Source organism: Botryllus schlosseri, chromosome 2 (genome assembly GCF_051294905.1).
Source record: "Botryllus schlosseri isolate E-star chromosome 2, Bs_hap1, whole genome shotgun sequence".
Classification (NCBI taxonomy): domain Eukaryota; kingdom Metazoa; phylum Chordata; class Ascidiacea; order Stolidobranchia; family Styelidae; genus Botryllus; species Botryllus schlosseri.
Window position 1 is genome coordinate 8,190,933 of NC_137237.1, and position 27,057 is coordinate 8,217,989.

Here is a 27,057-nt window from a genome sequence, read left to right on the forward strand (position 1 = left end):
CGGCAGTCCTTTTCGGCCCAGGTTTTCTCGCTGCCGATCGTTCTGGCACACCTCTTGGAGTCGCATGTTCCATGGCCTAAAACTTTATATGTCTTGGTGCGTCGTGGCGAGGTAATGGCCAACGCTGATATGCCCATTTCTATAAATCTTGCGTATTTTTTCTTGTGGGAAGAATACCCAATAATCAAGATACTTGGCAACTTGAAATTTTTTTGATAAAGTTGCCTAAATTTTCAAAAAATACTCTATAATTTATGCTAATTCACGAAATAATCTTCGGCCCCCTTCGAGCTCGGCCCCCCCCCAATTGGGGGGTTTGGGGTGCGGCAGTTACGGCCCTGAGTACATATCATGTAGAGCACATCAACATATCATCTTCATTTTAATCTATATTTTTATGAAAAAAACACTAGATTTGCAGAATTTTGTTAAAAAATACACTAAAACACCAGGTCAATTCGAAATACACCAAATATAGTTTAAAAACACTAGGAGTGGCAGCACTGGTTGGAGCGTCGGTTACATGATATGGTACTTCAAGAACGGGTCAGTGCCTACGTTCGGTTCACGTTCAATTTCGGTATGCGAGCCTTGATAATAGAGGTTCACGTTCCCGAACGAACCTCGACAGGTACAACTCGCGAAAAAGTGTTTGTGAAATACCGGTATTTTCTTGTAATCTTAACATCAATCATCAAAATACCTAGGACTTCAACTAGATCGCGATAGCAACAAAGAAAGTTTAACGCATGATTAAGAGAAACCTTATGACCTAATAAAATATATTGATTTTCGAAAATGTCGTTTGATATATCACGCTATGTTAGCTGACTCGCTTGAGTCACTGCCTATATATTCCCGTGCAGTGGCAGGGTTATCTATATCTGATGAGACACATCTGATGTTGCAATATAGTTACTAATGGGCTCTGAATATTCTCCGAGCATTCCTACATATCTACGCATAGGGCTGGGGCGAACCCTTGAAATGTTCTAGTTCGTGTGAACACCAACATTTATCAAAGATTTTCTTTTATCATGAACTTATGACTTCCCTGTCTAAAGATATTGCCGAAGTACTACTCGTTGATAAACTCGCTGGTAAAAATATCATAGATCCCAGGTAATTTGTTTCGCAAAGTTGATAACAGTTTACTGTTAAATTTCCTTTGTTGTCACGGGTATCTGTTGAAGCCCAATGGATTTTGATCATTGATGTTAAGATTACTCGAAAATTCTGGTATTTCCCAAAACAATGTTCACATAGGGTTCACATTCCGAACACGAACGTGAACCGAACGTTCGCACCATCCCCAGTTTGCACTGTGTACTTACGGTAAGGTCGCAAGTCGAGATTACGGTAATGACCTAAACAAACGTTTACCTTCATGCGATCCCGTTGGCTCGCGTGAAGTTCTGCAAACGCGAAAGGCTGTTACAATAACTAAGAAATAGCTGAAATGAGTGTCCACGTTCAAATATTTGACAAGTCATCGATCCGCGTTTCTCGATCCTGGCGGAGGCGAGCTACTTTGACCGAGGCAAAAGGACAAGCGAGTATACCTCATTGCGACATGACTAACGGTCATATTGACCATATGACTGTTTTGCAGCTGGCTAAAGTTCGAACCGCAGTTGAAAGATCGAATTACTGTTTTTAAACTTGGGCAACAACAACTGCAAGGCTGTCATAGATTCCGAACAGACGATAATGGACCTTAGACCTGGACATCATATTTGGGCAATTTACAACGCTTACTAAAATTAGGATCATGTTCATGTGGCATTTGACTTCCACTTTCCTATGCCAAAACGTAGGAGAACGAATCCGCATAAACCGGATTGTGAGATTTTAACCAAATTCGGTATGCGCTACTTGTAACACCGGTTTTGAAGCGGATATGTGCCATTACCTTACAGAGCTTGGAGGTACAGAACTTCAATGTTCAATTGAACAGTATATTCATATTGAAATGAACCTGAATATTTTCGGATGACGTTCGCCAGGAGTATTCATCAGCAAATAGTACAGAATTAGAAAGAATATTGTATATCAACAATCGTATCACAAAATATGACGTCACCGGCTTGGAATGAAATCTCAAATAAGAGAGCGTTCGGATGGTACCTTACAATGTAAAATACTTGCACGGGTGCGGGAATGAAATTTACAAGACCCGATGCCCATGCTTTTATTTTAAATATGAATACCGCTCGTCTCGATCCATTTCACGTTGATCGAAACAGACAAAATTGATCCCTATTTTCACGCGAGCAAACATTGAAAAAATGACCGCGAACAATGTGACCGGTCACAAGGACAAATTTCTTCGAAAATGCGCGCTATTCTAGCCACTCGCTCATCTCTGGTCCCTGCACTTCAACCCCAGTGTTTCAGCTGAAACGCACTCCGTACAAAACCGAACAGGCTATAATTGTTTCAAGTCGAAGATCTCATATATTATCGGGAAGCAACAAAGAATCACCAAGATCACCACACCGTGGTGGCGGAAATAAAACAGTAAATTGTAAGAGCATCGTCTAACTAGGGAACTTACAAACTTACAGAGGCAGATACGAAAAGATTAAATTGAGGCATTGCTGAAGTACGTCGAAAATGGTGCGGTGACACAAGTAAAATGATAATACTATCGTCGTAAAAGTGATACGCGGCTTCTGACGCAATCGAGTAGCGTCACACCGAAAGGTAACTGGTTATCTTCGCAGGCGGGGCGTACGAGGCGAGCCTTGACACCCACGGAAGTTTTACCGACGGTATGTGCGAAAGGAGCTTATGAACGAGAATTTGTACCACGATAAATAACTTACAAAACAGTAACTTCACTTCTTCCGCGATCTTTTCTTTGGCGTCTAACAGTGTTTCTACGATGTCGTAGCAGTTCGCGCGGGTCGCTTTTTCGAGCTCGCACACTATAGCCGACATTTTCGCCAACAGCCATCGTAAATTCGCGGGCACCAGGGAAACGTGCTTCATAACGAAAAGAGCTAAGGAAAATGATTTTTCTAGCGAAGCACGTGTGATTGATAGAGGTTTACCGCAAAGAGACGCCAGTTTTCCGATACCGGTACTAATGCGTCCCTTCTGATCTAACTGACACTCTTCCAAAGCCTTCATGACCACGTGCGGTAAATTGGAATGTAAAATATGATCTAGTTCTTCCGCCGAGGAAGGCAAGTCTACTATAGTGGCGATCGGGAGAAATTTAAACAGCGGGTTGTCTTCAAGGTATTCTTTCAGTGGGTTCGTCGTAGCCTCCATGTCATCCGAAGTAGCCGTCGACGAATCCTCGTCACTGTCAATGTATTTCGTTGTGTCTTCCGATAAGCATGCATCGCTATCGCCGGTGCTAGCGACATCAGAGCGACGATCGTAGCTCATCGTGAGATAATCGCTGTCGGAGTGTTCGGATCCGGTTTCGTCTTCTTCCCGACACACTTCGTCAATGAAACAATTGTTACTGGACTGCATAGCCATCCATTGAGACGACATCGACATTTTTCTGAACTGCTTACGTCTGGCTTCGACGTGCTCCAATTCGCCGGAGAACGACATGCTCTTTTGAGTCGGGTTGACCGTCTCAAACAAACCGTGATCTACTAAATACCTCAGCGCTTCGCGAAAGCCTTGCTTGCAAAAATCGCTCAATATTTTGCCCTCTGGTGGGAAAAGCATTCGGGACAGTCTCTGCAGATTTTTCACGGTCATCTGCACGCTGGTGTTGGCGATGTTGACGTCGAGGAGGTTATTCGCCGAGGAATCTCTCGGACAGATATCGCTACCTCCCGACCACGGAGAGATAGTGATTGTGTCAGAATCGGATGGTAAATTGTTTGTTAGCCCGCCGTCGACGTAATAAACTCCTCTGTACGTGGGAGGTACGAATCCTGAGTAAAACGGGACAAAAGAACTACACAACAACGCGTCAATAAGTTCGTCTCTTGTGGCGTATTCGCTGACGATAACATTTTTCATGTCGCTGACCCTCGTCAACGAAATGAACAGCTTGTTGTTGCATCGTTTATGCGCGTCCGGCGGAAGAACCCGTCGAAACCCGTCTCCAAGGATCTGACTTGGCCGAAATCCGGGGCTGAGCGGGCCTAAATACCGAGAACGGACGTTTTTTACGATGTCCAGCGTCGAACGGCATAGCTCGCCCCCGCACACGTCCGAAAGTAGCATGGCCGCTATGATGGAGCCCGCGGAACATCCATAGATTTTCTTGATTCTCTTCAAAAACTCAGGCGCGTGTTGTCGCAAACAGCTGGCCACTCCGATGTGATAGACCCCGAGAAAACCGCAGCCCGAAAATGACAGATTTTGCGGTTGGCAGCCAACATGTACGGTACTGCATTTTCGATCCAGCACCATTTCCCGAGACGGAGTAAAATTAGCGATAATTATTAGCTGGAAGAAAGAATAGGCACAGAATTACAGTCGGGTCAGCGGCCTAACATCTGAATAGTACTTGTAATCATAGGCTATAAATTATCTGATTTTCGCGCGGCAGGTACAAGTTATCGACTAGGTGTTTTACTGTTTTATTACAACTCACTTATTATACTCGGGAAGTCATTACTGTTCTGTTCATATTAGTCGCCTCCACTGCGATTGTGTTTCCAGTATAATTGCAAACTTGTCATGAACGAATACAGCTGTCTATCTGGTTGCTAATTATCCACAATTCAGTACCAACGTAACAGCACAATATCGAACGAATTATGTTCGCGAATAATACCTAAATTCGCACCATTTGCATGAGCAAAAAACGATGGTCTTGCCGCTTCGAGACCTGATCACGGTAATAAGCGAACGTGAAATTAGGCTGTCTCACTGGCTTAAATTCCGCACTGGACGAACTTTGCACTTACAAGACAGATACCGCACAACAGCGAGTATACAGACTGCAAATGTAAACGAACACAATCTCTATAATAATACCAAAGTCTCTCTTATGCTAGGTCAATGAACGACTATACCCGACACGCCCGCTTCGAGCCCTCTGACGCGAATAGCGCGTTCGGAAGGCGTATCATAGCGTGAGTGTGCCGCTCGCTCAGTCTTAGCTAGGCTGCTATCGCGCCACCGAGTTTATAATAGGTCAAATGTCTCTGGAACTGCGGTCGGAATTTCAAAATCGAACCATTGTCCGATCTCAGAATTATGTAATAGATAGGCACCTGCTTCTCAATGGATGGAATTATATGTACTAGCATATTTTGACAAATGTCAAATGACCTATCAACCCTAATCGCAGTGCACTTTGAACAGATCTCGTAATGCCAATACATATGGGTGCATCGTATCCAATTAGTGTCAAAATCACTCTCAAGCATATAAATCATGCGTAGAACGAGTTAACTCATCGCATTTTGACTTTTGAGTCCCGATATAATTAATTGTGGAACGCGTATAGTAGGCATTCATAGTATTGTTTGACACCGCCGATTGGTTAACTTTGAAAAAATTCAGCGCAGTGCTCATCAATAGTGCACAAAATTCCCCGCTGCAAGCTCTGACGTATGTGTGCCTCGCGTCAATCCTGAAATATGCTTCATATGTCCAAAGTATGTGTGCGACAATGTGACGCACAGTGATTGATCACTTTCAGTCTGTATTCACCTAACCACAAGAAGCTTTCATTACTGATATCGCAGAACTACACCGGTGCGACATAAATGATGCCGAGTTATATCTTAACTAGGGCTGGCCACAATGATTCGAGTACTCGAATCTGAATCGAGTAATAATTCTAATGATTCGAATCGAGTAGTAAAGGACGGTTTTTTCGAGTACTGGAATTATACACTCCTCGCCATTGCAAGTTAATTTATCAACGAGAATTGTGCTTTCGGTACTATTTGCCACTGTGAAGGCCCCGAAACCTTGATTGGCCCATCACAGTATACGAAACATATTGTACAAAGTCATGAACATTACAGGAAATAACACATTAAAAAGTCATGATCATCCCGCAACATTGTCACGAGGTGCAACGAAATCCGTAAAGTCGAAAAAACACCAAAATATATTTAATGTAATGCATAATAGGCATTTGAAGAGTGTCAGCTCGAAAAGCTTCGGGTTTTAACATATTTATGATATTAATATATTATTAAAATGTATAATAGACATTATATTCGTTGCGGTGGCATAACAGGCAGGCCTACATATTTGAACTTGGACATATTGCAGTCTGCTATGATCTCATAAGGAGTGATACTCGATTACTCGACTCGACTCGAAGCATAATACGGATCACTTAAGGTACTCGATTTTGCCCAGCCTAGTCTTAGCTGGTAATATCAATATGAGATACACTAATTTACTCGAAATTGTGACTTCGGTTTTTACATCCGGTTTCCACCACTTTCAAATCCAGTTCTTGTATCCTACTTTATTCTACTCTGCTGACAAGTAGTCCCGTTTTTCTGCGTACCGTGCCTCCAACTCGTGAAAATACAAACTGACTCTTGTTGGATGGATAATCTCACCACAAGCTTCGTATCGCTCGTATCGCTTCGTATCGCTCAAAATCGTAAAGTGCGAATGTGACCTCGATTGTCAGTGGTTAAGAATTCTCAAACTATTCAAATCAAGTCGGTATTTGACTACGATTTGACATTCTTTCGTTGGAAAGACTGCGACATTAACAACGGATGACACTTTGCAGCTAAGTTCAACGTCGAGCTAAGCGTAGCCGTATAATAGGCACAGAATACAAAAAGGATCATAATTATATGCCCTATGGGGATCATAAATATAAACGGCGTCTATCTATCTCGATACCCGTATATGTACGGTACAGTACATATAACAATCACAAATTTTCAGGTCCTTCAGAGTTTATTGAATTATCACCCGATGTTTCCATCGTCAATTCGCATTTGTTTATTATCAACTCAAGTTTCTGAGGTGAAATATGTAACGCGGCATTGATCGATAAGGATAATGTCAACGCTCTGGTATTGCTTTCTTCCACACACGAGTTCAGCAGTTTTTGAATACAGTTCAGGAGCGTCATTTGTAATTGACAATCATGAGCATTCAACTCAATTTTCAGCTTTTCTTCAACATCGACAACATTTTGTGCTGTTCCCCCTAAATAGAAGTGGTCTGCAGCGTCTTCGTTCTCACATTTTTCTTCTTCTTCGCTTTTAAGATTCATCGCTACAGCGGCGAGCATAGAAAACGCGGGAATTGTTCCCTTCAAGTTAATGTTGTTCCGCCATTCGCCTTGTCCACGGACATAATTTTGTACCGCCACCGAGGCGTAGCGGTTGCCAAATATCGCTGAAGTGGTATGGAGTTTGAGCGCGACCCGGTGTCTGACTGATTGCTGAACCCAAAAAGGAAACACACGACGACAAAGCCAAATAAGCATTTGACTATCTTTACCTACAATGATTTGTGAAGATAATTACAAGTTGAATGCCTTTATTCACTAGGTAGAAAATCACGAAAGTCGCGAAGCAAAATATTTACTGTCACTGCGACACGAAGAGCGTCATTCGATATGAAAACTTTTACCGCAACGGTTCTCTTGAATTAATCGTGTCATGTAGAGCATACGCACTAACTTATCTGAACTGTTTAGACACCCCTGTAAGTTGGATCGTACCAGAGATCCTGATAGTGCTGCGTACGCAATTTTAAATTTCCCGCGAGCCCCTGATTATACGAAAAATGTGAGGTCGAAACACTATAGTGGGCAGTGGCGCATGCGAACTACTAATCATGGCGATTTAAATTTCTGGAATTAAATTTGAACACTACGGAACCTAATCTCGCCAAGTTGATCCAAACCGTATACTGTGCGCTCTCCAATTCGATATCTATATGTTGAATGACCATGACCAATAATCACTTAAATACCCGGCGCAAAAACCCCCCGACAGACAACTTGCGATCAACAGTGTATCACACAACTCCTTTGTTCTTGCGAACTCCGAGCTGACTTATTGATGGACGCAGCGCGTGACTTCCGCATTGCTGTCAGCTTAGAACTCTGCATCCTGCATTGATTTTATGTACCGTTTTGCAAACTGTTAACGGACAGTCGGACACGCTCCAATTACCACGGATCATATTCACGTGATTTGATTTATAACGCAGAATGCTTCCTCCTTTACACAATTCACATAGCGGATTTTCATCAACATAGCCTACTGAAGACTGCGCCCTCAACTCAATAAAGTTCATGTTCGCATTTCAGACGAAATTTATTAATGGACGAGCGAAACACAAACATCAGTTACAAGCATGCGTCACGACCGGATCTTACATGTCAATTTCGCCAAGCTCTTACCAACAAACCCGGTCAGTCCCATGTAACCTACTAACTCATCTATTTAACATGACTATTTGTGTAAACAATTCAGGAATATCTAGCGAGATAGTGTAATGGTTATGCGTCGGGCTTCTCGAGCGGTAGGTCGTGGGTTCGATCCCCGGCCGGGTCATGCCGAAGACTCGAAAATTGGTATCCGCAGCCAGATTGCTAGGCGCTCAGCAATCACGGATAGCATGGAGGAGAAAAAACCAGGGGCGCAGACTAGATGACCTCATGGGGCCGTATCGCAACTCCGTCGTCAAAGCATCTCGATGGTGCAGGCGAAAAAGAATATCATATCTCTCTCTCTCTCTCTCTCCCTGAATCAACTCATTTAATCAGTCTGAGTAATTCTGTGTTTCTGAATCACTATACAATTATTCATTCACCTTGATCGTATTTATACTGCTATTGTAGGATGGGATGAAGGTCTGATCATATAATGTAGACCAGGGGTCTCCAACACGCGGCCCGCGGGCCGCATGCGGCCCGCCAAGTCATATTCTGCGGCCCGCGACCTGATTTGAGATTTCAGAAAAAAAACTAAGAAAACCAATTTGAAATGCTAAAATTGACTACAGTCTCAACTTGTTTTCTGTTGTTTCAAAATAAGCTATTCTCCTGTGTCCAACATCACTATTCGTCACTAGCCAAAACGGCTCTGGTGATGGCAACAGCATTCCATCGAGGGAGAATCAGCTGATATGAATGGGCATATTGCCTTGACTTGCAATGGCCCAAACACCGCCAAGACCAAGACGCATAGAAAACGGCTCAGGGCAGTGGTTTACAAACTGGGGAACGCGAAAGCATCAGAAGGGGAGGCGGAGCTGCGCTCAACTGAAAATTTTTTCGCGCTTCGCGCGATTTACCTCTAATTCATCGTTATTGCTCTGTGTATAGGCCGGAATTCATCTTATAGAGCTCTCTCATCATCAATCATAACCTTCCATGCCATCAAACTAGCCGTTGGGATTGCTAGCTTCCTGGTTGCATTTTGTGATATGACGATTTTTCAGTATCATAAAGGGGGGCGTGTCTAAAAAAGTTAGAGAACCACTGGCTTAGGGCTTTCCCACAAGATCAAACTTTACGTGGAGATGGTATGTCAGCTAGTAACGGATCTCCCTAGTCCCAATATCGACTCCTTAGTCGCTGAAAAGCGTTTCCACGTATCGTGCACAGCTCACAGTTCAAAATAGCTCAGCGTCGTACTGACGTAGAGTTTTAGAACGTGGTTGCCTATTTTAGATCGATATCGAATTCATGCGGCCCGCGGCCTCTACGAAATTTGAAAAGTGGCCCGCGACCCGTTTTGAGTTGGCGACCCCTGATGTAGACTATTGTTAAGTCGTTTCAACTATTTCATGTCTGTCATAGTGTCTAAGTCTTAGGATGATTTGAAGTCATAAAATCGTTCGATATGTATAAGAATTGGCGAAGACACAAATCTGCAGAGTAGACCAAATTAATTGGCCGCGATCGACTACAATACAATAAGATGATAACATGTTGAGATTAATTCTTATATATTATGTTATTTATCATCAAGGCAGTATATTCATTCTCAATTACAGATCACACTGGCGATATCGGCATCTATAAAAAATTCGTACGAAAGCAATGGGAACATACCCACAGACGTATTTCTCATGCTCATGGGCCCTCGCTCACGACTGAATAACACAATGTTCCGCGGATCTTCTCCAGGGATATCTAGACTAGATATCCCTGATCTTCTCGCTGAGATGACGATCTCGCCTCTAGCCAACTCATACAATGGTACAAAACAATGCCTATAATTTCGGGTCACCTCTCACATTTCATGCGATTACATATTTCATTATTTTTTCGTTCAGTATGCACTGTGGATGTGCACGTGCACGGTTCATTGCACCATCATATTTTAAATTGCTATGTGCAGGCCGGGGCTGGTGTTTGATAATTAGGTTTCGCCATATCAATGGTTCAATCATGTAACAATCGAGCAATATTGAGAAAGTAGTTACAGTACATGCAAGTCGTGTAGGCAAGAGGTATACAATTGTAGTTTCGGCACCTTCCTATCCTTTCATTGTATTGCAGTTTTGTGGTATTTTGAAATGATGAAAATATTAATAAACTGATACTAATACTGAATTTTATCGAAAACAGAGAAATTTGTGTTCTGTATCATCATCTAACGGTCGTAATGCGATCTGCCGCGAATTCTTATCACATTCAAATTTCAGAACCAATTTATGAACCAGTCCAGTAGCGTAGCCAATCAATAGGCAAAAGACACCAGTGTACAGAACCCTCAATAAAAACTGATTTGCCATTGGGATGTCGGATTCGTTTGCTACGCCATGCATGATATATCTGTGACGTCTCTTCATTGGCATATCTTCTCGGGAAATTATTATTATTATTATTATTGACATTTTACAGTGGTGCTTCTCGCCTTTTCCAGGCTATGTGCACCACGTCACTAATTTTTGTAATGTTCATATTTCTTGGTCTTCGGTAATCTTGGGGACGACTTCTTCAATCTTTCGCTCATTCAGATGTCAGTCTCTCTCGCACCCATGCGTCCCCGTCGTGGTCTTTGCCGCCGACTTGTAGCACGGCTCACTTTTAGTCTGGGCTTTTCAATGCACTGTAACTGCAGTGAGGTCGGCGATGAGGAGCTCAGAGAAACCTCCGACACGTAGAAGTTGGTCCGAACCGGGATTCGTCGGTGACGTGACGCTGGTGCTTAACCAACTGCCCCACTCGCTTCTCCCTTCTCTGGAAATATTAATTCTGTTTACCCCTAGGGTTCCCAAACTTTTTAAGGTTGCTACCGCAAATTTCGATTTGAAAATGTTTCGCGACACCACCTCTCTATTAGGCGTGTTTGTTTACGTGACTATTACGTGTATGTATCATAGCCCCAGTGCTCTTTAACCTTTTCCGTCGTGGTACACCCTTTTAACGTTTACTCGATACTCGTACACCCCTGATCACGTAACTCACTGATTCCGCATATAAGCCTAATCCAGGGGTGTTCAAACTACTTGCTACTCACGGTCGTGCTTAGTTTCATATATAGCATACGGCCGCATTCCGGCTGAAAGTCGTCATGGCCCATCTGGACATCATATACTAATGTTAAATTGGTTACTGGAAACTTCGCACCGCGGAGAGCCCTTGTAGTGTGCCATCTGGAGGGTTAATTTCGTCGATAATATTGGCAGTTTCATATATTACTGTCAAATGTTTATCCATTATTATCAGCTAACGTGATCAGATTAACCAACATAGCTGATGGAGGGTGTCTTGGAAAATGTTTGGCAGAAAATTATTGATGATGCATCATCGGGTTTTTATTAATCACTTTGTTGCATGTTTTTATTTTTTGACCTCCCATCAGGATTCTACGCATATAGTCGAATATATATTGGAATCGGGCAAACGTACTTAAAAAAACCTTCAATTGTGGGACGCACACGAGAAGCGCACTCGGTATTTCTTTATGGGGTGCATCATTTTCCTCTGCGGTTCGCATTTGTACGGTGGACTCAGATTACACTATTACATTAAAAACAAAAAATCCACGTCGCCCTCAATCGCGCAAAGCGTGAATAAAATCTTCAAGTTTAAAATCTCTCAAAGATTCGGGAACCAATTCTTTAATTCAAATTGCATATTGACGGACGCCAACACGGGCAAATTTAATTACATGTAGAGAGCCGAATAATTTTTGTTTAGCGGCAGCATGCGAACGTACATCTGCAGGTTGGTCACCTCTAGCCTGTTGAAATAAGGATGAACAAGGTTGCAACGCATTGGAAATGCTTAATACTAATCAGGGCTCGAAGTTACCGGACCAACATCTAGCACGGTGGTTCTCAAACTCGACCTATCGAGACAGGCTGGCTACGGCCCTGCAATTATGTGCAATGCGCTATTTACAAGCATCTCGCAAAAAGTATACCAATTAAATATTTATGATCTCACTCGTCGGTTTCCTGAACAATCATCATAGACATATATCGCAAGCAAAACACATATGTCAACTCAATCCTGTTCTACTTCAAAAGGAACAAATAAATCCATTACAAACATTTAAATAAAGAGATGCATATGCTTATGACATCAGAAAAGGAATGTAATGGTGCGAAATGCACACCCGGTCAACATGTTCTGAAGCCTAAACTTGCCTATTTATTGTGATAGCTAGTCATTGGCCAATTTTAATGCGAATCTGGTACACCCCTGTACACCCCATCTGAGTGGTACACCCCAGGGTGTACGAAAACCCCGGTTGAAGAGCACTGTCATAGCCTATATTGTTTATGTTTACACATATTACTACCGGTCCCATAATCTTTCCACACGGAAATATTACCGTCCTATTGGTTTCTATGCTCCCGACACTATAATTTTCATATTAATGACCAGACACCGACCTTGCGTTATAGTAGGTGGCGCTTTAAATGACGCTTCGACTGACCTGATACCTTGTTTGCAGGGTCCGCGTTAGTTTTTCCTTCCATTTTGAAAGACGAACTACAATATTCAGAAATGAGCCCTCTCAAGCATCCGCTTAATCGACATTCTTCTAATAGTTATCAGTATTTAATTTTAGTCTGCGCGACCCCAGAGAATGGGCAAACGACCCCTAGTTTGGGCACCCCTGGTTTACGCTCTTTAACAGGCCTGTTACAATTCAAACAGGTATTTCCAGAATATGATTTATTTGCTTTTTCGGAAAAAGAGCGATTATAGTATATTGGGAATAATCTCCACAATCGTTCAGTTTAACTCAAAATTACTAACCTAACTGTAGGTTTGTAATATATAGTTTAACAGAGATCGTAAATGATAACACTCCACTAGTCTATGTATTGTTATACTTCCGCGTTAGTGAGTCTATTGGTAAAATTTTGAATGCTGAGAAACAAAGTATCGAATCAAGATGAGATATCATTATATCACGCATATTGCCGAACCAGTATGTCTACAAACTGAAACTGGATGATCACATTGGTTTCCGAGATGATAATACATCCATATGCTGATATCCGTATCTGAATCGCCTTGGACAAAAACGTAAACAGTATTGTGATGAGTAATTGCCGAAAGGTTCACGCAAAACATATTACTTCTACGACCCGGATGAATTGATGTTATTTCTTACATATATTTTCTACCAATAGGTACGTTGAAGTTTGACATATATATATCTAGTATATACTATGTTATACTTGGTATTCGAAACAAATATTTTATATAATTGAATATTGCCAGCTATCACTTTATAACTTAATAACTGAAAACGATAATAATTTACTGATTAAAAGATCATTCATCATCATTACTTGATTGACAAATTATTGATGAGTAGGACTATATTTAATCTTAAATAATAATATTTCGCTATGACCTCCTCTAAATAATAATGATGATCCAAAATAGTACAAATATTCTAATTAAACAAAAATTATACGTTCACACCAGAGATGGCGATTGATAATATAAAAATATCATTCCGTTTTTCAGCTTCAAAGTCAAGTTCGAATGCAAATTTTGCATTATGTGCAAATGCAAATGGATTTCGTGTTATGTCTGACTCCAGGTCTATATATCCGGGACTGACTAAATTTTAACCAAACGTTGCATGTGAATTCACAACAATCGAAAAATCGACTTTAAAATCCAAATCCAGTTCAGCAGCAAACCGTAAATTCAAATCAGTTGGTTCCCAAATACAAATCCATGCTTATATCTAGTCAAAAGTCTGTTACAACTTTTTACAGCAGAACCGGACTTTATAGTCTTCGCACTGCGCATCCCCCTGCTTGTAATTATGGCAGCTTAAACCGAACCGAATTCCAATTTTGACAGTTTCTCCCGATTCCGTATAAGCCGTATTGTTCTTCACGAGCTTGGCTTGGATAGCGGTGGGTCGCATGCAGACGGCAGTCCGGTTTCCTCTTCTAATTCGATTGAGATATTCCAGGTCTCCGGTCCCGCTTTTTGGATTGTCGATGTTAAACCAGGCTGTCCATTGGCTGTCTTTGCACGTGCCGACTTGCCCAGCAACTGTTGAAAATTGTAATTTTTGAAGTGAAACTATGATAACAATTTATTTCAAAAGAAATCGTAATTTTACGGGAATTCACAGTGATTTTGTAATCATTCTTTGACTTCACAATTGATTTGATCTTACGGAGCACCATTCACGCAATGGGTAATATGTAGGGTTACCATACGTCCTCATTTAGGAGTGTTTGCCCTCCTTTTTCGGGTTTTTGAAAATGTCCTCCAAGGACGCCTAAATGTCCTCCTTTTTGAGATTTTGTCCTCTTTTTGAGGTCTCTGGGTCAAATTTATAGCGAAATTCGACTGAGATGCCGCAAATCAGCACCGAAGTGACGCCGAGTGGACAAACGACCTTTTTTTTTAGTCAACTACCTGATAAAGTGAAGGAAAAAACAGTATTTTGGTCGCTGAGCGAGAAAGACCTTTTTTTTAAGTCAACCGACTACGAAGTGGAAAAAATGTACCATTTTTTCAGTATAGGCTATTCCATCGGTATTATAAGTTTGAAAAGTTTGAAAAAGTGTCCTCCCTTTCCGTTTCCAAAATATGGTAACCCCATAATATGTAACTCAGATATCAGGAATGCTTGACATATCTGATATATACAGAGACTATATAGTCTATCTGTTCAAGTATATGCTTTGCTTATGGTTTTCACGCTCGACTACCATGCAGCAAGGCAATCTGAGTTGAGATTTATTAATATAATATGTGTTGGAAGAGTTGACAAATTTTCCTCATGACACTGACAGTCACTCACGCTTTTTTGGTTTCGTCACTTGAACTCTGAACATAGTCGACACTTGTCTCGATCTACCCTTGTTTTCTTCGGCATTGCAATTCGAGACGACGTTATATAAAACCGTTTTCGACCTCATAACCATTGCCAGCTTTTGCGAGAGACACTGAGGTGCATTAATGGCTTTCATTACGATCGGTTTTGACGGCAGAATATTTATAATTCCGTTGCTGGATAAACGGAAGTTAATGCGCCCGCCGGACGCTTGTGATATGATCTTTTTGAGGTTAGTAGCTCTTTTCGATCTCGTCGAAGTTCTGTTCTGCAGACCGATGTCACTTTGCGAGCAACTTCGTATGTATTCTGTTCTGATCTGCGTAATTCTACATAAGATCAAAACATATAGTTCTTCGGTAAACTCACAGATACTCACTTGCACTCAGAACGATGTTTGTTAAGGAATCTCACTAGTTGTCCGATTTTGTAGGATGGTTTGAACATCTCAGTTCCCGGCTTGGTGATGATGACTGCTGTCTGTAGGAAAGCGGTATTTGAAAGACACTGGACATAATTCGTTTCCGATCCAGGGCATCCGAGCATTGGTTCAAACTTTTGATAAATCGGAGGACGATACACCGGCGGCTCCACGTTTTCACAACGGGTCGACGATCCCTTCGGAGCTATTAAGAGTTGCAAAGTAAATTCACCTCATATTAATTATACTTTCGTGTGCGATGAAGAAATTGGTTGCCCGACATATGAGCATGCGACACAATGGAAAACGACAGTTCAGCATGGAACACATCAGCATGCGTCACTTCAGCATGTGACTGTATAACCCAAAAACTTACCCTAACCCGAAGCATAGCCTAACCTAACCTAACCTAGCCTAACCTAGCCTAAACCCTAACCCTAACCCAACCATCAACCTAACCTAACCTACCCCTAACCCGTAATTTAACCCACATGCCCATGTGTCGCATGCCAAATTGTCGCATGCCGAAGTGTCGCATGCTGTAATGTCGCATGCTCATATGTCCACGGACCGAAGAAATTGGGACTTTCTTATTAAACCGAATGCGACTGCCATTTTCTGTGACTCCAAACGCCATTCCTTTATTGGTTATACTCGTAGCTTTCATTGGCGTTAAAATCGAGTAACACTAAAAAGACTTACTCATGTACTTGACAATGCAATTCTTCACGTGCGGATATTTGTACGAATTAGGCTTTATGAGATATTTCAGATTGTCCAGCCAGCATTCTAAACCTTTCTCTCTTAAACAGATTTCACATCAGCAAATAACACAAGAATTCATCACTATATGTTCATCCAATGACGGATATACCTGCAGAAAAATGTGTCGGTAGCATAATACCAGGTGTCATCCCAGACCACGTAGTCGACCAGGGTTTTCCAACGAACACTCACGCCCGCCAACTTCTTGGAGAGGCATTCCGTGAAAAACGGCCTGACACTTTTCGGAACGCCTTTCCCGCCTTGGCACTTCGGACGACATCCTTGAAAACAGGCAAATTTTGTGGGCAGAGCATAATTTGATATGCAAAGCGACATTTCCATATTCCACCAGCCTCTGCCTGTCTTTTCCATAACATATATTATACATTCCACATACTTCCTACTTTCTCAGTGTCCCGACATCTCATATACATTTATATTTTGCTGTGTGGATACCCTTCAGTGTTTACATGCTAATGACTGTGGATGGAATTATGCACTGTGCATTCCTGATACATCAATTCCACCGCCAATATTGTTGTGAGACGTATCAACGATTTAGGTAACTTCATCATTGAAGACAGCTAAGATAAATATAAAGGACTCTTTTGGACTTAAATAGAAGCGAGTTGGACTCAAGACATGCAAAACTAGTGTGTGAACGCATTGCTGACCTGCAGTGAGGATGATCGGAAAATTATATAAACCAAAGTTGTTGTCGCATTATAAAATCTCTTAAAATACAACTTTGTATTGCAGCAATCCTCCCTCCTTGGGTATGTTGTGATAGCGGGTCAACTTATCCCCGTGACATATACACAGATGATATTCAGTAGGTTCATTAGTCTACACGAGATGTGTCAACTCATTATTTGTGAGTTGGAGATTTATCGATCCGATCGGGATCAGGGGTGTCTGACAAAAGCCTCGAAAGAAAGTGTCTATGAAGGGGGTATATTCTACCGATACTATATTAAAGTAGCTAAGGTATTCATCATGCTGCCTATATTTCCTGAGATATTTCTTGAGATACTTAGAATATAACCAGTCCCACCCGGTTACCCCCTTTCCTGGCCACTTTCGTCAAGATGGATGGATGGATTGGATACCCCCTTAACGGATACGCCCCGCACTAGCATGACGATATTTCTGATACCTTAGTTAGTTAGTAGCCTAGGCTTCCGAATATTTCGTATACTGTCTCCTTAACCCCTATAGTAACTTTATGTTACTTGAGATGATGTATAAGTGTTTAGGCGGCCGGGTAATTGGGATCATGTGATACTATATATACAGCCGACACCATGCTATTTCCTTGTCGCGGGGAAACTAACAGCCTGCTTTAGGTTACCTTGCGTCTCCTCAAAAAACAATAACACCACAATGTATATTGCGAAGCGTCTGCATATCATCGTGGATCCAGCGGGTTTCATCTAACGGACGTTTACCGCTACCCATCCAGGAACTTGTCTGTCGTCTCTAATATAGCACATTTGCCTCCGGGGTTTGATTTAAACGCTAGCAATAGCGTATATCTACACTGTAGATTCTAAAGAGAGTGATATCATCCATACCGATGAAATTCAACACCTGTAGTGTCAGTGTCATTACACAGCTTGACACGCGTGACTTTGTGAGATATTGATTGAACGCGGAAACTACGTAAATGACGTCAACGACATCATACGCATTAGGCAATGTTTAAATATATAATTCTTGTTTTATCGAGAGGCAAATAGCAACTTGAAATTTTATACCGTATATACTTCAAACAAATAAAAGGAGACACACCACAGACAGGTTTATTACTAATACCGAGAATACTATTACCGAGATGGACACCTCCGAAAATACTATTACCGAGAATGGACATTACCGAGAATGTATATTACCGAGAATGGACATTACCAAGAAAGGCAACGACCAAGAATGGACATTACCGAGAAGGACATTACAGAGAACAAGGTCTATACTTGAGATTTGACATAAAATGCACACACATAGGGTTTCGAAAATCTCAACATCGGGATCCAAATTCCTTAAATTTCAACCTACTGACACTAGTTGTGTCACCGTGACAGCAAAAAACGTTTAACACAAAACTAAGATGGAGCTTGCGGCAGAATAGTACTGACTTTAAAATACTTTTACTTAAAGTATCACGCTCTTCTGCTTGTGGAAAATAAGATGACTCCTTCCCGTCAGTGCTACAAGTTTGACCAGGGAACAGGCTGGATTTAGCTCCGCTGTCGTACGCTATACGATGAAAATCCGAATGGAGAAGACGTCTTTGCCTATCTGGAAGACGCAAACTGATTTGTGCCTCGCCACTTACCAAAATCGAGTTTCGAAAACACCCGCGTATATCTTGAATGCGTGCGGATATACGTAACCCAGTTGTATTAAAATAATGGTCCAGTGTCGTACGCAAATGGTTTTACACCTCTATAATTGAGCATCGAGAGTTACGCCGAAGTATCAGGGATATATCTAGTTTTAGATGTCCCTGGAAGTATACACACAAAAACAACGAAGCAGGAGATCTCGTCGACCTCGTCTCTCTTTATATCAGCAGTTCTCAAACTTGTTTAGACACGCCCCCCTTTTTGATAGCGTCCCCTTATCGTCATATCACAAATGCGATCAGAATGCTGGCAATCCCAACAGATATTTTGATGGCATGGGTGGTTATGACTGTTGATGAAATAATTCTCAAATATGAAATTCGGACCAACACACAGAGCAATAACTACGAATTGGAGGTAAATCGCGTGGAGCGCGAAATTTTTTTTCATTTGACGCAGCTTCGCCCCCTTCAGATGCTTTCACGCCCTCCAAGGAGGGCGCGCCCCTCAGTTTGAGAACCAATGCTCTATCATACCAGTCAGAACCTGATTTCACGGATAATTATATAAATTATAATCCCATCTCCAAGGCGGAATCTGTTAGCCTATATCGTGATGGATCTTGAGATGATTCGGTTCGCTTGGAAGAGTAACGTCTATACGTCGCGTTTTAAATTCGTTTTATTACTGAACGCCCTGCTCAAATATTTGGGCAAATGGATTAGGCTCCCATCATATATAGGCGCAGTGGTTCCCAACCGGCGGGGAATAAAATGGTTTGTGGTGGGAATAGACGTATTTGTAAAACATCATATACAGGATAGTCTACAATCTACATATTTACGGAGACACGTACGCGATTACCGTTACCAGTTAACTGCTCTGGAATGTATGTATCGAAAATTATAAATTGAAAGCGTCCTCCGATGACGCCTAAATGTCCTAATTTTTGGGAATTTGTCCTCTTTTTCTCTGAAAAGGATTTGAATGACATGAAAAATGCGAGCTCGACGCTGTGAACGTCAGAGTTTCGTAAAAAATCGGAAGCCGAGTCAAAGTGATGACCTTTTTTTGTCAACACAATGCTATCGGTCGAAAAAATTTCAAAATCACCAGTTTTCTTGGAGATTTCAGAATTTACGGTACCCTATTTTAAAGGGTATATTGGAGTTTTGGGTAGTGGGAAATGAAGACTCGGAATAAATCTGAAGCGGGGAATGAAGACAAAAGGGTTGGGAACCACTGTACTAGCGCAACAATGGCGTGGAGAAACAATACCTGACATCACTGACCATGACCAATGACCATGCGCCGCGTCTCGCGAGTAATCTGAATTTCATCGTTTTAAATGACGTTGAATGTTTTTATTATTTCCTCGGTATTGTCCATTCTAGGTCATGTCTTTCTCGGTAATGTTCATTATCAGTAACAGCATTCTCGGTATTGCACATTCTCGGAAATATACATTCTCGGTTGTGTCCATCTCGGTAAAAGCATTCTCGGTTGTGTCCAATGTCCATATCGGTAATAGCATTCTCGGTATTGACCGGATAGCGGATACGCCACACATCAATACACCAATACTGGGAATATCGAAACCCTACAGCTGTTGGTTTTACCTACTACAGCTGTTGGTTTTACCTATTTTAGCTAGCTATCTCAACTACAAATCTGTGATACCCCAGATGACAATTTGAACTCGCCTGCTAAGCACTGAACAGTGAACACGGGACAACCTTAGGTTAACACACACATATTGCGACAAGGGATATATTTATTCTAAAAAACAGTAGGCAGAGCAATCAGTTGAACATAAATTAGGAAATACTTTAAAATATAAATATATTGCAACAAACGTGAACATGTAATAATCTCCTTGTTTAGACAGACAGTAAATATTCTGAGAGACAATTACGGAATACGCACAGTAGGGACACCTTTTACGGAATTGCTATCGAACCAAAGCAAAGCAATTAACGCCGACGTTGCACTTCCGCTGTGACAAGCTGCTATTTCGCCCGATGTTGTTCATTCAACCGTTCTCTTGACTTTTGTGATGTCATGCGGTGCACGATAAGAAAAGATTTCGGAGTTCTGAATCATTTTTCACCAGACGGATCATAACAGTGTCCAGGCAAGTCTTCGCTGAGTTGCTTCGCGCTTGAAGAAGACTGCATGCTCGGGATGGCTCATTCGTCGTGGGATCGATCGTCTTTTCACTTCTAGATAAATGAGGATGGGTGTTCGTATTAGTTCATTCCTCAAATTACAGATATCTATGCTCAAATGCGACTTCAGTCCTTCCTTTTCATTAATACATGAATAAACAGTGCTCAGTCAATTTACCGCTTCGGAACTATTAGAGTAAGAAACCGTGATTCATTGCCCATCCGACATAACTATTTTTGATCACGATCATTTGTGCTAAAGTCATAGTCAGGCATATTGCAATCGGCAAAGACGACGCGGTCCGCAAATCAATAATTAAGTTACTGCGTTGAAAATTATATATCCGTGTATAAAATAGCTGAGTAGGCTTAGTCATGCAATAACAGGGTACGGCAGATAACATAACTTACGAGCAAGGCGATGCATACTCTTGAAAGAACCGGATTACCGACGCCATGTCATCCTTAGAACGGGGCTGCATGTTAATCGACAGAGATCGCATGCTTGACATATAAGGATTTTCCACCGATGTAGTGACGCACCGTTCAAACCTTGATTCCGAAGCGTCATCGCAGCGCTGAGATGTCACAAATGGCGCAATGCCTAAAATGCATGCCTCGGTTAATGACTCGTACAGATTGCAGATGGCAGTTTCGCAAAATTATTCCCGAATTATTAGGGTTACCATGTTTTGGAAATTTGAAGAGAGGACACTTTTCCAAAATTTCCGGACTTACAATACTGGAATAAAATCCTGAAAAATTGGTAAATTTTTTCCGACTTTGTGGTCGGTTAACTGAAAAAAAGGTAATTTTTCTGGATCACGCCCGGGAAAACCCGTCGGTCCGTTACTTGGCCGCTGATTTCCTATATCTCAGTCCTATTTCCACGTAAATTTAACCAAAATCCTCAGAAAAGGGGACAAATTCTCAAAAAAGAGCACATTTAGGCGTCCTCCGAGGACACTTTCAAAAAAGTCAAAAAAGAGGACAAATCCTCAGAAAAGAGGACGTATGGTAACTAGGGTTGCATTTATAACAAACGGTGTTTTAAAACACTTTGTTTTAAACTTGTTTTAAACAGTGTTTCAAAAAAAGGCCTTTAAAAAATTGTTTTTTTAAGCAGTAAAATTATGCCATAATTGTGTCATTACTTTAAAAAAACATTTTATGAGCCTACGGACAATGACCACCCGATGTTGCCGACGTATATCGAAATGGGATGGTTGGAACCTTCAAAATAGTCGGTTCAACAGCAATAGTACATATATTTCGTCAAATGAGCTATTTCTACCCTATATTTTCAATTGTCAAGGTCAATCCCCTATGACGTCACAATTGAATATTCGTGACGTCATGGCTTTGTTAAAAAACACATAAAAAACAATAAAAAACATGTTTTAAATTAGGGCCTTGTTTTAAACATGTTTGTTTTGAATTGATTTTCGTTTTAAATGCAACCCTGATGGTAACCCTACCGATTACGAGCTAACCGAGCTTACGTCGGAGTCAGTCCATCTTCCGCGTAGGCTATAACTTGTTACAGACATGCAGGTCGCAGACATTGTATTTGAAAATATGTAGGCCATTACACAGAATTTAGTTTGGTAAAATAGGTATGTTACCTGACGACGGATATCTGCCTGGAGCGGTGGATATAAACGGACTTTTCGTTCTTGTCGGCTGCCAGCTGCCACCATATTGAAACGGTCCGCTGGTTGGCGGAAGTGTCGTTTGCTGCGTCATACTGCGATAGTGTCGTAGCAAAAGCAACAGGTTCATGTCGTTCTGCGTCAGAGGCTGTCGTCTGTAACTGGACTCGTAATGCACTCTTGCCAGCGGTGTCCTAGTAGACATCAGCGCCATTGTAGTTTGTTGAGTTGGTACCCGCCAATGATTCACTACAGGGGGTAGAGTAGTGGATTTAGATGTAACATGTGGTCGCTGAGTCACGGAAGCGTGCGGGTTAAGCCAACTTGGCAGTGTGGATGGGGTAGGGTGACCTGGGGATATAAATCGCGGTGCCACAACCGGCGCCTGTGTTCTCGCGGGAGGAACAAAAACAGGCGCAACAGTTCTATGCGGATTGTGCTGCACGGGCGCTGGTTGTTGTGGGCGGTACGAAGGAGCCCTCGGAGGAACATATGGGATACTTGGATAGGTGGCCTGTTGTGGAGCTGTCGTAGGCGATGTTGTTTGCTGCGCGCTGTTTTGAGATAACCTCTGCCTTCGAAACCAGGAGAGCCAAAATGTAGATCCCACATCCCTCTTTCGACGACCTGACCTCGCAACTGCGTGAAAATTAAAACAAATATTAGGTTACACGACATCTGATTCGTCAATCTCGGAAAAGTCATTAGTAGGTGTCGTTCAGCAGTTGAAAAATACAACTCTATTTTGATAAAGGGCGTATACAAGTGTGCCGAGATTGGCGTACCTCAGCGGTTTCTATGATTTTCATCCGCCCAAGACACACAATGTACACGAAATGCAATGCATAATGCGATGTTATGACCAGCTATGAGGATGTCGAAACCACCAAGAACGGTCTATCATTCTTGCATCCACATCACCTAATCGTTAGCTCCATCATTATACAATACATTAACATTGCACACTCACAAAGAACTCACGAATGTTGTCACCGGCGGAAATTGGAGGGAAAGGGCAAATGCGATCATGCGATCACCACCGATTTTCGCATTTTCTACAGAGTGAGGAGGATGTTGTTGGCCATGTCACGATGTATATGCGACGTCATCTCCCTAATGAAGTTTTTATTTTTGTTCCCGTATCAAATTGAAATGTGCTTACGCCACCGTTTCTTCACTTTACTATGGAATCGATTTAGGTTAACGGAGGCGCGGTCAAAATTGACCTGCTCGCAAAGAAGAACGCATGCGCTAGATGGTATCATTGAGCTATAAAAGTTTGATCATTTTTATGATGTACGATTGTACGCCACATTACACTCCCGTACGCTAAGGTACGCAACGCATCCTAGTTTGTATCTAATGTTATCGAATCGAAGCTTGAAACAGGGCAGGCTCACCTTGGAGTCGAGAAATATTGTCTTTAAATCGAGGTGTGGTTCGACCTCCGGTACTAGCATATTCGCGAATGCATTCGCTGATATGCCGTATATATACCGATGTTGGGTCGACGAGGAATTTCACTTGCCCGCGCCAACATTCGTCGGTGTCACGCTCCCCCCTGAAATAAAATTAGAATGTTTCTCTCTTTAAATCTCGATGTGCATTGCGTTCCAACAAGGAAATCACGGCTGAATTGAATTAGAATTTTAGGATTTCAAGACTTCGTGCTTTTTTTTTGGGTCACTGCATGCGTATTCGTTCCCATTAAACCGCTTTTGTCATTGTTACATTACTACTATATCGTATACAACTATACATACCAATGTATATACATTTGGATTTTATTGACTGAGATGTAGCATCAATAATTATGTACTGAAATGAGGCCATGGAACATGAAAGTTTAAAATGACTTGGTTTGGCCTAAGTTGAACTGCGCGGTATATTGTTGACATTTGGACGCTGTCTAGATCGTAGTTACACAATGACACGTATTCTTCGGCACATAACAATTTCTCGGAATTGTAAAACGGATTTGGTCAATTCAAAATTATATAGACCCAATGCGAGTGGCTTTAATGAGCTGGTGAAACCTGATCCATGCGTAATTACGCTTCCGTGTCTGTATTTATCCTAAGATCCATTGTTTATAGCCGTCTATAAATCTAATTACCGTCAATCAAATTGGCCTGCGGGTAAGAGTGCAGGGTCAAGCGAAATCATTATCTTCGGAGGGTATTTCAAACTGACAAAATTGATCCTTTCGCGACCTTGTAATTAAGTCGTGCGGTTTCCGTTTGGGGCTTAATGCGACCACTTGTGTCAGTATATACTCCACAAAGCGAAGAATCGCTAAACAAAGTATGGCATACCGTCGCGCTGTGGACTCGATTACATTTCGGTAATTCAAACTTTAGAGTTGCATTTCCGGCAGTAAACATCTGATTAGTATGCACTTTCACAGGAACTGCGGCGGAAATTAGAATAAGAGAAACGGTCTTTGTGCGATATATTTTCGCAGCACGTCCACGATGATATAAGCGAGTATAATACAGGCGTTAAATCCTTCCGTTGTTACGTCCTTGGCGCAATAAAAATATGCAAACCGGGTAAATGTGTAGCCAAGGGGATTACAAGGGAGGATCATAAACTTTGTACATGTGTACTATTACTTGAAGCATAGAATTGTATGTACAGGTAATAACATATAGTCTGCATTTTGGTCGTCAATACTTTGAAAGTAGAAGTTATATTCGACACAATGTCATTGCCCCATGCTCGGACAACGTTTTCCGTGTATTTAGTGAAGGATATTATCCATCACCAAATATACGAAATTTCGATTCGGACGGTAACTGAGAATGTACGACTCGTATCTTTCAAAACTAACTTTCCAATCCCGCTACACGTCACGCACTTACCCACAGTATGCGTAGCTGCTCTCATCGTACCACGTGGTATCTTCCACCGTGAATCTTACTACAGCTTCCCAGCGAAAGTCCTTCCCTGCCCTGTCTGATAAGCACTTCGAGAAGAACGATGTCAAGGTGCCGCTAGTACCTATTCCGAGAGATCTGGTACTGGATCTTCTTTTGATCGTATGGCAACCTACAACAAAACACGACTTTGATTACATCATTATCAACTAAAGCGGCATGTGCGATTTGCGTGCTGATACGTACCTTGGGAAGTCGACATCATCATGAAAAATATTGGTAATATTGCTATGCGGATCATATTTATTAACTTTGGATATTTGGTGATAAATGATATTCTCACAACCTGCGAACAAGGTACAATACTCATAAATACAGATCCATGCTTTGCCGTATCATTATAGGAGTAGACTAGAAATTTTACAATGTCAGCTATCATTCGTCTGCCTCTCCTGTAAACCTAGATTTGTGAACTAATATTCGGAATGACAAACACGAGCGAATACAAGACAATCTTTATCTCATTCTGTTGGATCAACTTTCTCGACAAAATTGTCATCGAACAAAAAAATGAAATCAAATTTTCCAGTCGGCACAGAATGTGCTCTCTGCACTTCAGCCCATTGTCCACATTACTAGACTTCTCTCTCCAAATAATATCCTGTTTTCGACTGACGATTGCCCACAATGAATTTATATTCTCATTTGTCGACACGACCGTATTAGCGACGCCGATCAAAGTGACTCTATAAACTGGTTTAGCTTGCTCAGCTCATTCATGCACTAGCGCTGTCGTCGGTGAATTTTAGGAAAACGGTGGGATTACAAGCACGAGTTTTAAAGTCAGCTTGCCCTATTAGACGTATCCACTAATTGGCGTCATTTAGAAACTCGCTAAATGCGACGATCCATGCGATACGAATAATTATTTGATATTTTACAACACCGAGATGATGAAACAATACCGCGACCCCTGCGCTTTTAACAAGTGGCCAATTTTCTACCGTGTTCCGAGGGACTAACCACCTCTAACAATAAAGTGCTGACAAAATATCGGTCACCGTACATAAATTCTACATAGTAGGGCTTTTTCTGTTGCAATTGATTGGGGTAAGGGTTTGTTTCTTAAACTAATTTAACTCAGTGTTGCTGTACGGACACGCCAGTAACACACCTTATATGTCGAAATTTACAACGGGTAAAACATGAACCCATCAAAATCATAGCTGTGTCACGATCGCACGATGAATATTAATCATAGCATATTTAAGTGAACATCTAAGCTATATGAAAAAGATACTACACATTAATAAAATATATAATTCTCAAATGTAGTTAGGCCTATTTAACCTTTATGAACCCCTTATTAATGTGTTATGCTCAACGAAATCGAATCATCAAGCATTATGTAGCAGCGATTTCAAATCTAGTCGAAGAAGAGGTTTGTATTAGCCTTCGAGTAGTCTATATATGTCATCGAAGTAAAAATAAGCGTATAACGACAGTGTCGAGTATATAGTTAACAATATCATAAACACCGAAATCCACGAGTGAGATCATGGTATAAGCATCGGCAAAATACAGCAGTTTTCTGTATGATGTATACTTTATATCA

The 27,057-nt window shown here is 41.6% G+C and overlaps 3 protein-coding genes across 3 annotated transcripts; all 3 read right to left on the bottom strand.

Moving 5' to 3' along the window:
* Window positions 1-2,434: 2,434 nt before the first annotated feature.
* On the bottom strand, window positions 2,435-4,937 carry LOC145433276 (uncharacterized). Its single transcript, XM_080310324.1, has one exon. The coding sequence runs from the start codon at window positions 4,387-4,389 to the stop codon at window positions 2,695-2,697; it is 1,695 nt and encodes a 564-aa protein (XP_080166450.1). The 5' UTR covers window positions 4,390-4,937; the 3' UTR covers window positions 2,435-2,694.
* An 8,117-nt stretch (window positions 4,938-13,054) lies between these two features.
* On the bottom strand, window positions 13,055-18,022 carry LOC145433277 (uncharacterized). The gene is made up of 6 exons (XM_080310325.1): window positions 17,750-18,022; window positions 16,508-16,679; window positions 16,336-16,436; window positions 15,592-15,838; window positions 15,180-15,541; window positions 13,055-14,419 (listed from the first exon to the last, which is right to left on the bottom strand). Exons 1-6 carry the CDS (start codon window positions 17,829-17,831, stop codon window positions 14,118-14,120), a joined length of 1,266 nt encoding a protein of 421 aa, XP_080166451.1. The 5' UTR covers window positions 17,832-18,022; the 3' UTR covers window positions 13,055-14,117.
* A 2,477-nt stretch (window positions 18,023-20,499) lies between these two features.
* Window positions 20,500-26,194, bottom strand: LOC145433278 (uncharacterized). The gene is made up of 6 exons (XM_080310327.1): window positions 25,689-26,194; window positions 25,428-25,614; window positions 23,964-24,124; window positions 22,537-23,202; window positions 21,323-21,515; window positions 20,500-20,965 (listed from the first exon to the last, which is right to left on the bottom strand). Exons 1-6 carry the CDS (start codon window positions 25,879-25,881, stop codon window positions 20,803-20,805), a joined length of 1,563 nt encoding a protein of 520 aa, XP_080166453.1. The 5' UTR covers window positions 25,882-26,194; the 3' UTR covers window positions 20,500-20,802.
* Between the last annotated feature and the right edge of the window lie 863 nt (window positions 26,195-27,057).